At 47.5% G+C, this 13,669-nt stretch overlaps 7 protein-coding genes across 7 annotated transcripts; 3 read left to right on the top strand and 4 right to left on the bottom strand.

The window, feature by feature from the left end:
• Nucleotides 1–1,242: 1,242 nt before the first annotated feature.
• N7447_009535 (uncharacterized protein) lies at nucleotides 1,243–2,876 on the top strand (the record flags this gene model as incomplete). The annotated part of the gene is made up of 2 exons (XM_057233797.1): nucleotides 1,243–1,340; nucleotides 1,400–2,876. 2 exons carry the CDS (start codon nucleotides 1,243–1,245, stop codon nucleotides 2,874–2,876), a joined length of 1,575 nt encoding a protein of 524 aa, XP_057083339.1.
• Nucleotides 2,877–3,759: 883 nt separating this feature from the next.
• On the top strand, nucleotides 3,760–4,362 carry N7447_009534 (SGNH/GDSL hydrolase family protein; the record flags this gene model as incomplete). The annotated part of the gene is made up of 1 exon (XM_057233796.1): nucleotides 3,760–4,362. The coding sequence occupies one exon, from the start codon at nucleotides 3,760–3,762 to the stop codon at nucleotides 4,360–4,362; it is 603 nt and encodes a 200-aa protein (XP_057083338.1).
• A 515-nt stretch (nucleotides 4,363–4,877) lies between these two features.
• Nucleotides 4,878–5,831, bottom strand: N7447_009533 (homocysteine S-methyltransferase family protein; the record flags this gene model as incomplete). The annotated part of the gene is made up of 1 exon (XM_057233795.1): nucleotides 4,878–5,831. The coding sequence occupies one exon, from the start codon at nucleotides 5,829–5,831 to the stop codon at nucleotides 4,878–4,880; it is 954 nt and encodes a 317-aa protein (XP_057083337.1).
• Nucleotides 5,832–6,672: 841 nt separating this feature from the next.
• Nucleotides 6,673–8,569, bottom strand: N7447_009532 (sugar porter family MFS transporter; the record flags this gene model as incomplete). The annotated part of the gene is made up of 4 exons (XM_057233794.1): nucleotides 6,673–7,358; nucleotides 7,442–7,772; nucleotides 7,824–8,377; nucleotides 8,455–8,569. The coding sequence occupies 4 exons, from the start codon at nucleotides 8,567–8,569 to the stop codon at nucleotides 6,673–6,675; spliced, it is 1,686 nt and encodes a 561-aa protein (XP_057083336.1).
• A 689-nt stretch (nucleotides 8,570–9,258) lies between these two features.
• N7447_009531 (uncharacterized protein) lies at nucleotides 9,259–11,246 on the bottom strand (the record flags this gene model as incomplete). The annotated part of the gene is made up of 4 exons (XM_057233793.1): nucleotides 9,259–9,479; nucleotides 9,604–10,100; nucleotides 10,177–11,044; nucleotides 11,192–11,246. The coding sequence occupies 4 exons, from the start codon at nucleotides 11,244–11,246 to the stop codon at nucleotides 9,259–9,261; spliced, it is 1,641 nt and encodes a 546-aa protein (XP_057083335.1).
• A 141-nt stretch (nucleotides 11,247–11,387) lies between these two features.
• N7447_009530 (uncharacterized protein) lies at nucleotides 11,388–11,833 on the bottom strand (the record flags this gene model as incomplete). Its single annotated transcript, XM_057233792.1, has 2 exons — nucleotides 11,388–11,674; nucleotides 11,725–11,833. 2 exons carry the CDS (start codon nucleotides 11,831–11,833, stop codon nucleotides 11,388–11,390), a joined length of 396 nt encoding a protein of 131 aa, XP_057083334.1.
• Nucleotides 11,834–12,384: 551 nt separating this feature from the next.
• N7447_009529 (zinc-dependent alcohol dehydrogenase family protein) lies at nucleotides 12,385–13,481 on the top strand (the record flags this gene model as incomplete). Its single annotated transcript, XM_057233791.1, has 2 exons — nucleotides 12,385–12,895; nucleotides 12,949–13,481. 2 exons carry the CDS (start codon nucleotides 12,385–12,387, stop codon nucleotides 13,479–13,481), a joined length of 1,044 nt encoding a protein of 347 aa, XP_057083333.1.
• Between the last annotated feature and the right edge of the window lie 188 nt (nucleotides 13,482–13,669).

Raw genomic sequence — 13,669 nt, 5'->3', positions numbered from 1 at the left:
CCACATTAGCTCCCGAGCTGTACGCCACTCGGCCAAATCTACATGACCGGCATGTTTTTCTCTAAAAGACATCCACCAGCCCGACTTGGCCAGACACGGGTATCCCCGAAGATTCGCCGTAAGCGACTAATGCTCATGAATATCGGGAGAGCTTCGGGTCATCTGTCCAATCCGCGACCCGGGAAAAATAGCGCACTCGGGACTAGCTAACTTTATTTTTTTCCCCGACAATTCTGGGAAATTGATGTTGTCACACTTCTCAATTGGGCTCCGGTGAACAGTGACCGGATCATGAATATCTCTGGTTATTGGTTCATGAAATCTCGGGGTAGTCCGTACCTGGGGAAAGGACTGGAGTGAGGGGGAAAGTTTGGCGATTTAATTTGAAATGCAGTTGTAAAATACTATTGCATACTCCGTACTACCTGTACTACATATTGTAAGTATGTAATACAGTGTAAATTATGTCAAATAACAATCCAAAATTCCCTAGGAAAAAAGTAGAATCATGTGAAAAAAAGTCCATTGCCCGTTGCCTTTTCCCCGATGCGGGACGCCGATACCGATCGGCATTGGCTCAACTCGGCCAGTCCCCCGTTTTCGGCATTTCATGTCATGTGGCATGTAAGGGCTATTTTTGTCCCCTAACATTTACAAACATCCTAACCACAATGTAATGCAAGATGCACATTTTTATCCTCAACGTGTAGTCTTGCAGATTCTATCGTTCCCGTCTAGTGCAAATGCAAGGTAAGGCTCAGGGTAAAAAACCTGGGAAAAACAGGCTTAGCATCGAGCCAATTTCCTGTGTTGACCAATGAAGGATTCGGTTGGATTCCGGGGGCTGAATCCACTAAACCCCATTGGTTTCCCCACTTTCGGCTGAAACCCTATCCCCAGGCCCAAAACATCCAGTAGTCCGCGATGGGGAATGTTGTTCAATGCTATTCTGGGATTGGATGACCTGGAGTCCTCGGGTATTCAGATTTTCGCTGTCCAAGGTTGAGTTGCCCCCCGCACTTGCTGCTTTCAGGGTGCAAATTTTCCGGGGGCCATGTGGTTACTGGGACCGGGGAAGTACAAATAGACCAGATTGACCTCCAGCTTTTCCTTTCTTTTTTTGTACAACTTACTCTACTTTTACATCTACACTACTTCCTTCAACTCTTCTCTACTGTGATCTTTAACTCACACAACACATACACCTACTTGGATCCTTGCTTTTATCTGATAACACTCACAATGGGCTTCGCTTTGAAGAGGCCGGATGATGCCGTGGGCTCTGCTGCCCCGGCAATCATGATTGGATTATTCGTGGCTTTCGGTGGTGTTCTCTTTGGGTATGTGTCCCTCACACTCGATACTTCTATTCTCAAAGACACGTCTAACATCGATTTAGATATGACACAGGTACCATCAGCGGTATCCTTGCCATGAAGAAGTGGCGTGAGATGTTCTCAACCGGCTTTATCAACGAGAAAGATGGCCTCCCCGATGTCACAGCCTCCCAATCATCGATGATTGTCTCTCTCCTCTCCGCAGGAACTTTCTTCGGTGCCCTCGGCGCCGCCCCTATCGCCGATAAATTCGGTCGACGAATGGGCATGATTATGGAGAGCTTCGTCTTCGTCTTTGGAGTCATCCTCCAAACAATCGCAACCTCCATCCCCCTCTTCGTCGCCGGTCGCTTCTTCGCTGGTCTGGGCGTCGGTCTCCTCTCCGCAACAATCCCCCTCTACCAATCTGAGACTGCCCCCAAATGGATCCGCGGCACAGTCGTCGGCGCCTACCAGCTCGCCATCACATTTGGTCTCCTTCTCGCCGCCATCGTCAACAACTCCACCAAGGACCGCACAGACACCGGCTGCTACCGTATCCCCATCGCCGTCCAATTCGCTTGGGCCATTATCCTTGTCGTCGGCATGCTCATCCTCCCTGAAACCCCCCGCTTCTTGATCAAGCAAGACCGTTACGAAGAAGCCAGCAAGGCCCTCGCTCGTGTCCGCCGCATGGATGTGAATGACCCCGCTGTCGTCGCTGAGCTCGCTGAAATCCAGGCAAACCACGAACACGAGATGAGTCTCGGAAAGGCTACCTACCTCGAGATCGTCCGTGGATCCCTCGGCAAGCGTCTCGCAACCGGTTGCGCGGTCCAGGGTCTGCAGCAGCTCGCCGGTGTCAACTTCATCTTTTACTACGGCACGACCTTCTTCCAGAATTCTGGCATCCAGAACTCCTTCGTGATTACTCTCATCACAAACATCATCAACGTCGTTTCCACATTCCCCGGTCTATACATGGTCGAGAAATGGGGTCGTCGTCCTTTGCTCATGTTTGGTGCTGTCGGAATGTGCGTCTCGCAACTCATTGTCGCTATCGTCGGCACAGCCATCGACTCCGACGTCTCGAACAAAGTCCTCATCGCCTTCGTGTGCATCTACATCTTCTTCTTCGCCAGTTCCTGGGGTCCTGTTGCCTGGGTCGTCACGGGTGAATTATTCCCCCTCAAGGCTCGCGCCAAGTGTCTCTCCATCACCACTGCCACCAACTGGCTGCTCAACTGGGCTATTGCCTACGCCACGCCATACATGGTGAACAGCGGTCCTGGAAATGCCAATCTCCAGTCTAAGGTTTTCTTCATCTGGGGTGGATTCTGCTTTATTTGTGCTGTGTTTGTTTACACTTGCATTTATGAGACCAAGGGTCTTTCGCTCGAACAGGTTGACGAGCTTTATGCTAAGGTTCCCCGTGCTTGGAACTCTGTTGGTTGGGTTCCTTCTGTGAACTACCTTGAACAGCTCGAGATTGATGCCGGGGAGAAGAGAGCTGAGGGTGCTACGCACCTTGAGAGTGTCGAAACTAAGACTGAGGTTTGATCTTGATCTTTCGGGATGTTTTACGATTTTCTTTTTCTTTTTGGGTTTTAAGCGTGGCTCTTACTTGGACTTGATGGTTCTATTTGCTCAGTCCTTTTCTATTATTGTGATATCTATGATCTTTTGTATCAAGCTAGAATAAGATTTTTATTTTCAATATGCTTGTGCAATTCTCTCTTCGTAGATCCAAGACTGTGAAAAATGCCGCATACATAGTTGCCTAATCCCAGGGCATATGGGCTTAGGTTATGGTACAGCCGATTCAGACAGAAGATAGATAGAGAAGAAAAGGGCGAGTTTGTATAGAACGCCAAGAAATGAGAGAGTAAAATCCGTAGATGCATGAAGAGAAAATGCAGCCTAAAACGTAAACATGAGAGGCTATATGATACCCGTAACGCAACTGCGCCCTTCTGCCTCTTTTACCGTACGGCCTACACTTCAGACCATTCAGTTGCATATTCGGTCAAAATGGACAGTGATTACTAATTACGTGATTTTGCTCGGCATCCTGAAGGTTTCGCCGAATGAGTGCGGCAAGGGCACAGCCAAATTACCTGGTTGCGCAGCCTGTTCCAATGTCCAACATGATTGCCCTGTATTTCGCATCGCATTTTCTCAATTACCAAACACAGCACGGGTGACTATGGCATATTTTCATAATCGCAGATTATGTCACAAAATAACCCACTGTCTCACACGCGGCACCGATGGGGCCGAGCCAATTATCGCCCGCCAGATCAAGGTTCCTCCATGGATGAGCCAACACAAGATCAAGATGGCAGGCCATCATGGTATATTACTCTTTACGCACCGTGTCTCTATTATACTGATGCGTAGCTTAGGGGCTTCCATGTATAGAGCGAAGCCAAGCTTGCGAATCATGCCGCTAGGCGGCTCTGTCACATACGGCTCCGAATCTACTGACGGCAATGGCTATAGAAAGATTCTACGAGATATTCTTCTATCGGATGGCCACATTGTAGACATGGTCGGGTCTCGCAAAGCCGGTTCAATGGTGAACAACGACAATGAAGGTTGGCGGGGATTCAGAATCGACCAAATTGCCAACAAAGCCAAAAGATCAGTTCCTAGATTTCTGCCAAACCTTTTCACCGTCAATGCTGGTTCGAATGATTGCGTTCAGGACTTTGAAATCGAGACTGCTGGCAAGCGAATGAGTGACTTGCTTGAATATCTCTGGGCGGCGTCTTCTCGCTCAACGGTCGTCCTTTCTACTCTTCTTCCAAACTTGGATGGAAACATTGAATCACGAGTGCTATGTATAAACAAGCAATTCGCGGAATTAGCGAAAGCGAAAGCGGCTGAAGGAAGAAAGATCATCATCGTCGATATGCATAGCGCCCATGGGCCTCATATTAGTGATCTAACAGATGGCACACACCCCAATGATGAGGGCTATGCGAAGATGGCAATGATTTGGCACAGAGGTATTTATGAAGCTATAGATAGAGGTTTCATCTAGGAGTCACAATGATCATATTCCATACTTATTTAACGCCGTCACAATAAGATTGGAGTCATCAGCATGGATCCTTGGATAAGTTTGCGGGTGCAAGATGTAATAGTTTGGCCTTTTTCATGTAGTCCCAAGTGGTACCATTAATTCGCCATCTATACATCCATGGATTGATCCATGGATCCATATTTATAAGACGGTGATCTAAAATTCGGATATGTAAGGCGTGTATGGTAGGGCGTGCACGATACTAGGGCGCGCTGGTACGCTCTATAGATCCACCAAGGGCACCATATTAATTATTATTGTCCAGAGGATTGGGGATGAAAGGTGTTCGCGATATCGATATGTACAATTTCGATAGAACTTATTCAGCTACTTGCAATCTAACGGCGTTCTTGGCAAGTTGAAGAAATAGTTGTGGCGACAAGACGTCCTAGTAGCGACTGCCCAGGTAAGTATTTGGGGAAGTTATACATAGCAATAATATGATATGAATTTGCCGAGACAGGACTAGCTTTTCAACTAGAGTAAATTCTTCCCGCAAGAGTATCAATATGCTCTTCATCCGTACCACAGCAGCCCCCTACCACTTTCAACTCCGGCAACAAATTTAAAATCCCATTGAACTCTTGAGCCCACAAAGAAAGATCGCCTCGATCAAGTACCAACGAGTTATCAAGCTCATCGTGAGACTTAAGACTTGCATTCCCTCGAATCGACCCAATCCTCGATCTCACTTCCTCAGGGAGATCCCGTAGAGCCGTCATAATATGGCGCGGATGCGCACAATTTACCCCGAAATACGTAGTATAATTCTCCGTCAGACGATCGACTTCACGAATTACATCATCAAGTGTTCTTCCCCCTCGCAGTCGCCCGTCCGTCTCGATGCTAAATGAGACATGAATAGGGAGGTCAAACTCACGCGCCACGCTCACTGCCGCGGTAGCCTCATTGAGATTCGTTACAGTCATGATAGAAATCATGTCTACACCTTCTTCAGCGAGAATTTGGACTTGAGCGCGGTAATTCTCTTGCGCCTGGGCGAAGGAAACCGTTTCTGTGGAATCGATGTAGGCGTCTTGAAGGGTTCCAAGGGTTCCACTGATAACAATAGGAGTGGATGGAGTCTGGATATTGTTTCTGAGATCCTGGAGGATCATGACTGCTGTGCGGTTCAGATCGAGGATCTTTGGGATGGAGAGATCAAGTTGGGAAGCCCATGCGGGAGAGCCACGCCATGTTCGGGTTTCGAGGACGATGCCGGTTGAGTGGGCGAGGGCGATATCTACATAGTCTTGATAGATGGAGAGGATGATTTCTTTGCCATGTTCTGTGCTGAGAAGTGGGAGAGCGGAGAAACACGGGAGGTTGACCTTGTTTTTGTAGACGAGTGTGGTTTCGATCCCGGCTTCGGTGAGGAAAAGCCTAGAGGAATTCCATTGCGGGAGAATCTTCGATTGCGTGGCCATTCTTCTAGAGTTATTGAAAGTTGCCACAATGGAGTTGGGGAGTTTTGGAGAGTTTGTGGAGAGAAATGGGGGACAGTTTGACTGCTATAGTGGGGCGATTAGTGGGCGTGTCAACGCGCCCTACCATGTACGCCCTATGTTATGCCGCGTTAATGAGAGAAAGTGACAACAAGGGTTTTACATGGTGTGCTTGATTGGCAGTAGGTAGAGAGGAAGCAATCATTCATTACTTGCATGGGTGGGCAAAATATGTAAGTGACAAAAATCACGAATATTACCTGAAGGATAAAAATAATCCCAAGCAATCTCAGAGAGACTACCATTGGGTGTGATTATTTTTTGATATAGGAATGCCGTGCTAGGTTCACTGGCGTAAAGCTCCCTGTTGAGACAATATACATAGATGCCTTGTTTGTCAGGCTACAACGAGGCATCTTTTCCCAACACTATGGTTAATGGGACCACACATTAATCCCGAAGGCAAGGGGAAAAAGCGCGACGTATAGTACGTGATCACTCCCTATTGGTTGTACATATGGGAAAACCGGAGAGGTTGGATTCGGCACCGAGTCTACTTGACCGAGTCCGCCACCGAATAAAAGAAAAAGCCCCGTCGTGTATTTCGGTCGCTGGCCTATCTGGCGCCTTTTTCGGAGTCTAGCATGGATAGATGAATCTCGGGGCTCTGTAGATGCATGAAGAGAAAATGAAATATCTACAATGGGCAGAGACTAACCTGTGCGTAAACAGCTCATAAAACACTCATATAAACACTAAAAAGAAAGTAGATCTAGGCCAAACACGCACTGCATCGAAGATCAAACTCGAAAGCAAAGCCCGTCTAAGTAATCTGTTGAGTGCCTTCGAGCCCATGAGACCGTCCCGCGGCATGGGCCCAGATGGTAGCCTCAATCCTCGCGCGCTGTTCTATCTCCACACTCGAACTGTTGTCCTTAAAGACAGAGTCCATTTCCTCCAAAGTTTTCCCATTAGTCTCCGGAACAAACAACCACGTCCAAACAAACGACAGAGCGCAAAACACACAGAAGAACACATAAGTACCATACCCGGTGTTCTGCACAAGCGGCGGAGTAATAAGCCCAATGATGAAGTTGTTAAGCCAGTTCGACATTGTGGAGTACGCCATACCCTTAGCACGTAGCGAAGAAGGGAAGATCTCAGCCGGCATAGCCCAAGGGATAGGACCCCAAGTAGCCCCGTAGGTCAGCATGAAGAAGCATAAGAAAGCGACGCAAACCCAGCCCTCTGTTGAATGTGCAGGCCAGTTGGATTGATATTGGCTCATTAGGACGGCGATGATGAAATGCGCAAGGACCATGCAACCAGCACCGCCAAAGAGCAAAGGTCGCCTACCGAACTTATCCATTCCCCATAGTGACCAGAAACAGGCTAGCATCTGGCAGATGTTGATGACGCCGGACATGTGGAGTTGCATTTCGTAGTCTAGACCCATTCCTTCGAATAAACTGGGTGAGTAATAGATGAGAGCGTTGACGCCGCCGAATTCTGTGAAGAGGATATGAGTTAGCCAGTGTAAGGAAGAAAAGCAAGGGAAAGAGTGGCTGTTCCCACGATAGATAAATACTTACGTTGGAAGAACATCAGTCCAATACCGACATGCGTACGCTTCCAACACCCCTTGCGGAAACAGTCCAAATAGCTCCAGACATGCAGCATAGCACGGCTGGTGTAGCTTCCGTCCTGGCACTTTGGGTGTCTCACAATGCTCACTTCGTTGCAATAGGCTACCTCGGAGCGAATCTCAACCCACTCTCGGATCACGCGCTCGTCAGTAGCATCGACACCGCGCAATTTGCAGAGAACCTGGAGTGCTTCTTCATCTCGGCCCCGACCAGCGAGCCAACGAGGTGAATATGGTAGGAAGGGAATACCGACCCCGAGGAATATGGCGGGAATCATCTATCCATGTGGTTAGGACATAACACATGGTGATCAATTGGGAAGGCACACTTGAAGGAGAAAAGGAAGGCGCCACGCCCATTCACCAGGAATATATCGTGTACCATAGGTAATATAGAACGCAACCACGATGGCGGTAACAATGGCGAGTTCTTGCAAAACAAGCAAAGTACCACGGATCTCCGGTGGCGCAATCTCAGAAATATAAAGCGGTGCCACCATAGCCAGCATACCGACACCAACACCTCCGACAAACCGGGCACCTATCAGCATTTCAAAACTCATTGCGCCAGTCTGCAAGGCAGAACCAAAGAGGAAGATAACCACCGCAACCATGATAGACCATTTTCGAGAGATTTTGTCGGCAATCCATCCCTGGTTCATTGCTCCGAGGAAAGCCCCAAGCTCGATCATGGCAGTAAGGATTCCTTTCTGGAATCCTGCACCGGGTGCATTGGGGCCAACCTCCGGGAATCGTTCGAGGAATTGGTCCATTGTGAGGGTTATGGAGACGACGCCTTGGTCATAGCCGAACATTGCTCCGCCCATCGTTGCGAATGCGGCACATGCTGCTACATATTTATTCGTGAGGATACCACTGAGGCCTGTTTCATGTGATGGTGTGTTAGTATACGATGAGCGTAGAGAGGAACAGTTGTAGGAGGAGGGAAGGGCTTTATACCAGGTTCGCCATATGGTTGTCTTTCAGATCCAGGGGGAGGTATGAGAGTAGACGGTTCCGACTTTATTTCGGATTCAATATGTTCGGTCTCTGGGGATGCTTTCTTGTCCGCCATGGTCTTCTTCCTTGAAATATGGTAGCTAAAAGGTAGGGTCGATATGAAAAGGGGACAATAACAAGATATGTGTCCCAAGGGAGGATCTTAGTATCCAATTTAGAGAACAATAGTGAGGATATCTTTTTAAATATAAACAAAATAGTGGATATGGGAACTTTCTCTCATCCAACCCACGCACCAATCAGAGCAACAGTAATTACCCCAACCGGTTTCCTCTCTTACATTATACCGTGAAGTTGATATTTAGTCTTGAGACTTGACGCCATCGACCGGGTGAGGATGCGGGGAAGACCCGCTGATCCATGATATTTCGAGGTTGTTCGCGGGGCCCCGGGATGTCACCGAGTCGGACACCATTTCCCGGCTCGGACACTATTTTCCATAGCCGGCTGACACTTTAAGTATCGAGCAACCCACGAATATGATAATCGTCTAAGTCGGTAGTGATCTGCGCGGCTGGCTATGGGTTTCAAATCCTGCATTATTAGCGCTATACATAGTTTCTGCTGGGTTCTCTAGCCTGTGGCTGAGAGGAGCATGTTAAGATGAGCACGTGGTGGATACCAGACAGTAGCCTCAGATCATTAACAAATTAGTTAACTAGTCTAGATAAATGTAAGAGATCGTTTCTCTCCCAAGAACAACTCTCTTCTCTTGCACTTCGCGTTGTATGTTCCAACGAGATGCTAGGCACAACCGTCTCCATATATAACCAAGACATTGGCAACGGCACCCATAAACGACCAGGGAGAACTGCCCTGCATGATGAGTGTCCATAGCTTTATGACTTCGGTAGCCAATTCTTCTGGTGTTGAGAGCGCCGTAGAGTGTGGGTGATCGCAGCTGATGGAGACAAGTGCTTCTTGTACAATTTCACGAACCCATTTCACAAGGACTCTTTGATTTTCTGGTATGTAGGTTAGCTTTGTGAATCGTGGTATTGCTAAAGAAGGCTGGACGGCAAGTATCCAATATTCGTAAGAGTTCGATTTCAATGACAAGAAGAAAGAAAGACCCAAAGATGCACATACCGGACATGGAATTATCCTGGGTCATGTCACCGACTTGGCGTAGCCACTGGCTCAGGAAGACTGCACATTCAAGACCGCATAAAGCATCTTCGATACTCCAGACAAATGCTTGGCTATGCTGGACATATCGTATACCGAGCTTGACAAGAGTGCCTAAGACCCGCGTTGCATGAATTGCTGCCAGAAACACATGCCAGTCATGCTTGAGAGGTGGTGAATCATGTAGAACAGAGGCAACTTTAGCGGGATCCCAGCTTGATAGAACTTGCGAGCGTCCTGTATCGAGACAATTGCGAATATAAGCTAGACTCAGTAATGCGCTTGACGTAAAAGGCAATGGTCCATTGGGGTCCAATGGCTCCAGGTTGGATTCGGGCGTAATCTGCCATGTTTCTGTCCATTTGCGAAGCGCAGCTCTAGCAAAAGAAAATGAGATCAAAACCAATTCTTCACTCTGAGAATAGAATTTGTAGGCCACCACAGGGATGATTGACTTACTCGAAAAAAGCCTGATTACTCGAAGATGAAACAAGTCCTGTAAAAGGGAGAATATTTTGGGTCCAGATAATGGACTGGATCAAACCATGTAGTAGAACATAGTTGGCAACAGGCGATGTAAGGGAAGTATTGACACGCGTTCCCGACGCCGGCAATGAAAGATTTTCTAGAGCAATGTGAAAGTACTCTTGTTCATTGGAGGTGTTCTGATGTAATATTTGCCAGGTTGCTGCATCTGTAGCGGTCCATTCCGGACATGAGCAAGGAAGCCGTAGCCGAATTTCTTTGCTCAGCAAGCTGGGAGGTAGATTGTAGGCGATGCTTTGGATGTTAAGAAAACAAAACGCAAGTAGCTTTGTCCGTCTGTCGGATTCTTGCTGAGCCCAGGTCTCCCAGTCAAGATCACCCGCCTGGGTGAGAGTGTCATCTAAGCTACTCAGCCTCACGGAGTGGACAAGTAGGCTTTGTAACATGAAGGATTCATTTTCCAGCTCCGCGTCCTTTTGCCAGGATGCCATTGTAAGGAGACAGAGTAGACCGCGAATCTCTTGGGCGTTACTCCTTCCAGTCTTAACACTGGCAGAATCCATCGACCTTTGGAACTCATTGCTTTCTGTGTGACGGTGCCGGTCTAGGAAAATCATTTTTGCAACATAGAACAGATTATATGCTGTTTTCATTTCATATCGATAAACTGCACCGATAGCAGCCATAGCAAGGAAGAGTCCCGGGTGACATTCTTCAATTTTGAAGGATGGTGCGTGTGTGAACGGCATCCGAGGATAAAAGCCAGTAAAATACCCCGCCAAAAAACGGGTGAGAGAATCGGACGATGGAAGATCGAAACCAGGCATTATATCCATACTCTTCAATGAATCGCGAAGGTTAAATCTCTGGGATTCAGTGACTACTGGGAGTGAAACGTGGGAGATAACTTGTCCACCTATATGATGGTTAATACTAGGGTGAAAAAGATTCCGAAGCAGCACATTTACCTAAAGACAATGCGGGGATTGGAAAACTCGCGGATAACATGTTCGAAATCACATTTGTAGCTGTGTGGTCATCATAGGTGCGAGGCTCGACACACGTGTCGCTCCCCAGATGTGTCTGTCCACAATGGCCTTGCAGCAAAAGGTCAGCATGACAATAACAGGATTCGGGAGATATCATGTAATATACCGCTGTCATAATTTAAGGGCTCGCGTTCTATCGTTTCATTATATAATGCTCTCAGTTGCCTGTCATAAAGCCGTTAACACCCATTTGCCACAGAACTGATGCAGTCAAGCATTGATAGCACACCTTATTGATGATCGCCGTGAGCATGTCTCTTGGGAGACCGGGCGTTGGGAGCCGAGTGATGAAACATATTCTCCTGTTTGTCGACTTTCCGGGCTAGGATAATTGAATATGCTATGATCTTGCAGGTGGCTTGTCAGGCTATTGTTAGAAACTGGCGGCTGCACAGGATGCTTCAAATCATCGTGCGAGGCACGTTCATGGCGCCTGAGAAGATCTTTTCTCGAAAAAAGAGCACCACATGGGCAACTGAATGGCTTTTCATTTGTGTCTATATCCGTGTCAATATTGAGTCTATTTTCTGGATATTGATTTACGAACGTATTCGCGTGTGACGCTGTAAATGTTCTAAGCGGCGAAATCCACGGTGGCAAAACTTGCAGTTCAATGCTGTTTTGTCTAGCGAGTGAGAAGAGTGGTCTGGATCCATGCTGTCAGGGTTTTTATTGAAGCTCGTGATCACAAGGGAGTGAAAATTAGTGGATCTTGTGTGCTAGGTGTATGTTCTGTGATGAACATGCAGCACGAAAAATATTCCCTGACTAATCACCAAGACCCTGGAATGCGAGGTGGACCCCGAGGGCGTCTGTCCATCCATACATAGCTGGCAGAGAATAAAACCCCCATAATGCTTAGAAATAGAACCGGAAAATTCCAAGAAATGAGGGAGATACCCCTCGGACATTTCTAGTGGTCAAATATTGTGGAGATTCGTTGGAGATTCATTGGAGATTCATTGGAGATTTGTTGGAGAGTAGAGTTCGATACCCACCGTCATGGAGAAAAGACCCGCTCTAATAATTCCACTAACGTCACTCTTGAAGTGTATGATTACACATCTGCGCGCAACAATATCCAGTAAAGTTATAAAAACCGGCATCAGGCGCAATATTTGAACTATCCCAGCTCTCAACTCTCTACTCAACCAACTCTCAATTCGATTCACTGTATCCCACTCTACAACGCAAGCGTTTCTTCAACATGTCGCAGACTGTGATTCGTATCGAAGGGGAGCGAACTTCAGTCCAAAACCTGAAAGCTTTTAAGGAGGCCATTCCCGAGCCTTCAAAACATGAAGTTCTGATCAAAGTACACAGCGTCTCCTTGAACTACCGGGATATTGGGGTGGCTACATCGTTGTACCCCTTTCCCGTGAAGAACAACGTTGTCCCATGCTCGGATGCTGCCGGCGTTGTGGCCAAGGTCGGTGAAGGCGTCAGCAAATTTGCTGTGGGAGATCATGTTGTGGGGACATTTGATCCAACCAACCTCTTCGGTCAGCAGTCGGATTGGCTGAATGGCCAGGGAGGCCCCGTTGATGGTGTTCTACGTGAATATGTTTCTCTTCCGGCATCCGCTACAGTCAAAGTCCCGAAGGATTCCCCCCAAAGCTTCTCCGAATGGTCGACTTTGGTCTGTACAGGTGTCACTGCTTGGAACGCCCTTTACGGTGCCGTTCCTCTGAAACCAGGTCAAATTGTGCTCTGTCAAGGTATGAGGATTATAATCCATCGACATACGTTTCTTTACTAACCTGATATACAGGGACTGGAGGTGTTGCCATCACTGGATTGATTCTGGCCAAGGCTGCGGGCGCTACTACGATCGTCACCTCATCTAGTGACGAGAAGCTTGAATTCGTCAAGTCTAAGTTCGGGGCTGATTATGGTATTAACTATAAGAAGCACCCAAAATGGTCCGAGGAGGTCATGAGGCTCACTGAAGGAGAAGGTGTGGACTTTGTTCTTGAGAACGGTGGCTCTGGAACCATCGCAGAGAGCATCAACTCGATCAAAATGGGTGGAAACGTGTCCGTGATCGGCTTCCTCTCACAAGCGAATCAATCCGAGATGCCTGACGTTGCGGGTATGGCGCTTGCAAAGGCTGCCACTATTCGTGGTATAACTGTTGGTTCCACTCAGCTCCTTCAAGATCTCGTCCGTTTTGTCGGTCGCAAAGGACTGCGTTTGCCTGTTGAGAAGGAGTTCTCTTTCACTCAGGAGGATGTCGTGAAAGCCTATGAATATGTTATGTCGGGATCACACATTGGCAAAGTTTGTATCAAGGTGGCCGAATGAATGTAATTACGAATGAATCGTCATTCTATGACCGCAAGCTAGATCAAAAATATGGTTCAGTCCTATTCAATCCACGCTCCTTCTGTTTATTATCTATTCAGTGACCTCGGACCTGGCTCAAATTTAGGATTCAATGACCGTAATACTCGGACGATCTTATTTTCAGTTGAAAGAACCTGCGTTCAAGA

The sequence above is a fragment of the Penicillium robsamsonii genome (genome assembly GCF_028829455.1).
Source record: "Penicillium robsamsonii strain IBT 29466 chromosome Unknown utg000005l_segment0_segment0, whole genome shotgun sequence".
In the NCBI taxonomy this organism is placed as follows: domain Eukaryota; kingdom Fungi; phylum Ascomycota; class Eurotiomycetes; order Eurotiales; family Aspergillaceae; genus Penicillium; species Penicillium robsamsonii.
Note: the sequence above shows the minus strand (reverse complement) of the source record. Positions and strands in the feature narration are given on the sequence as shown.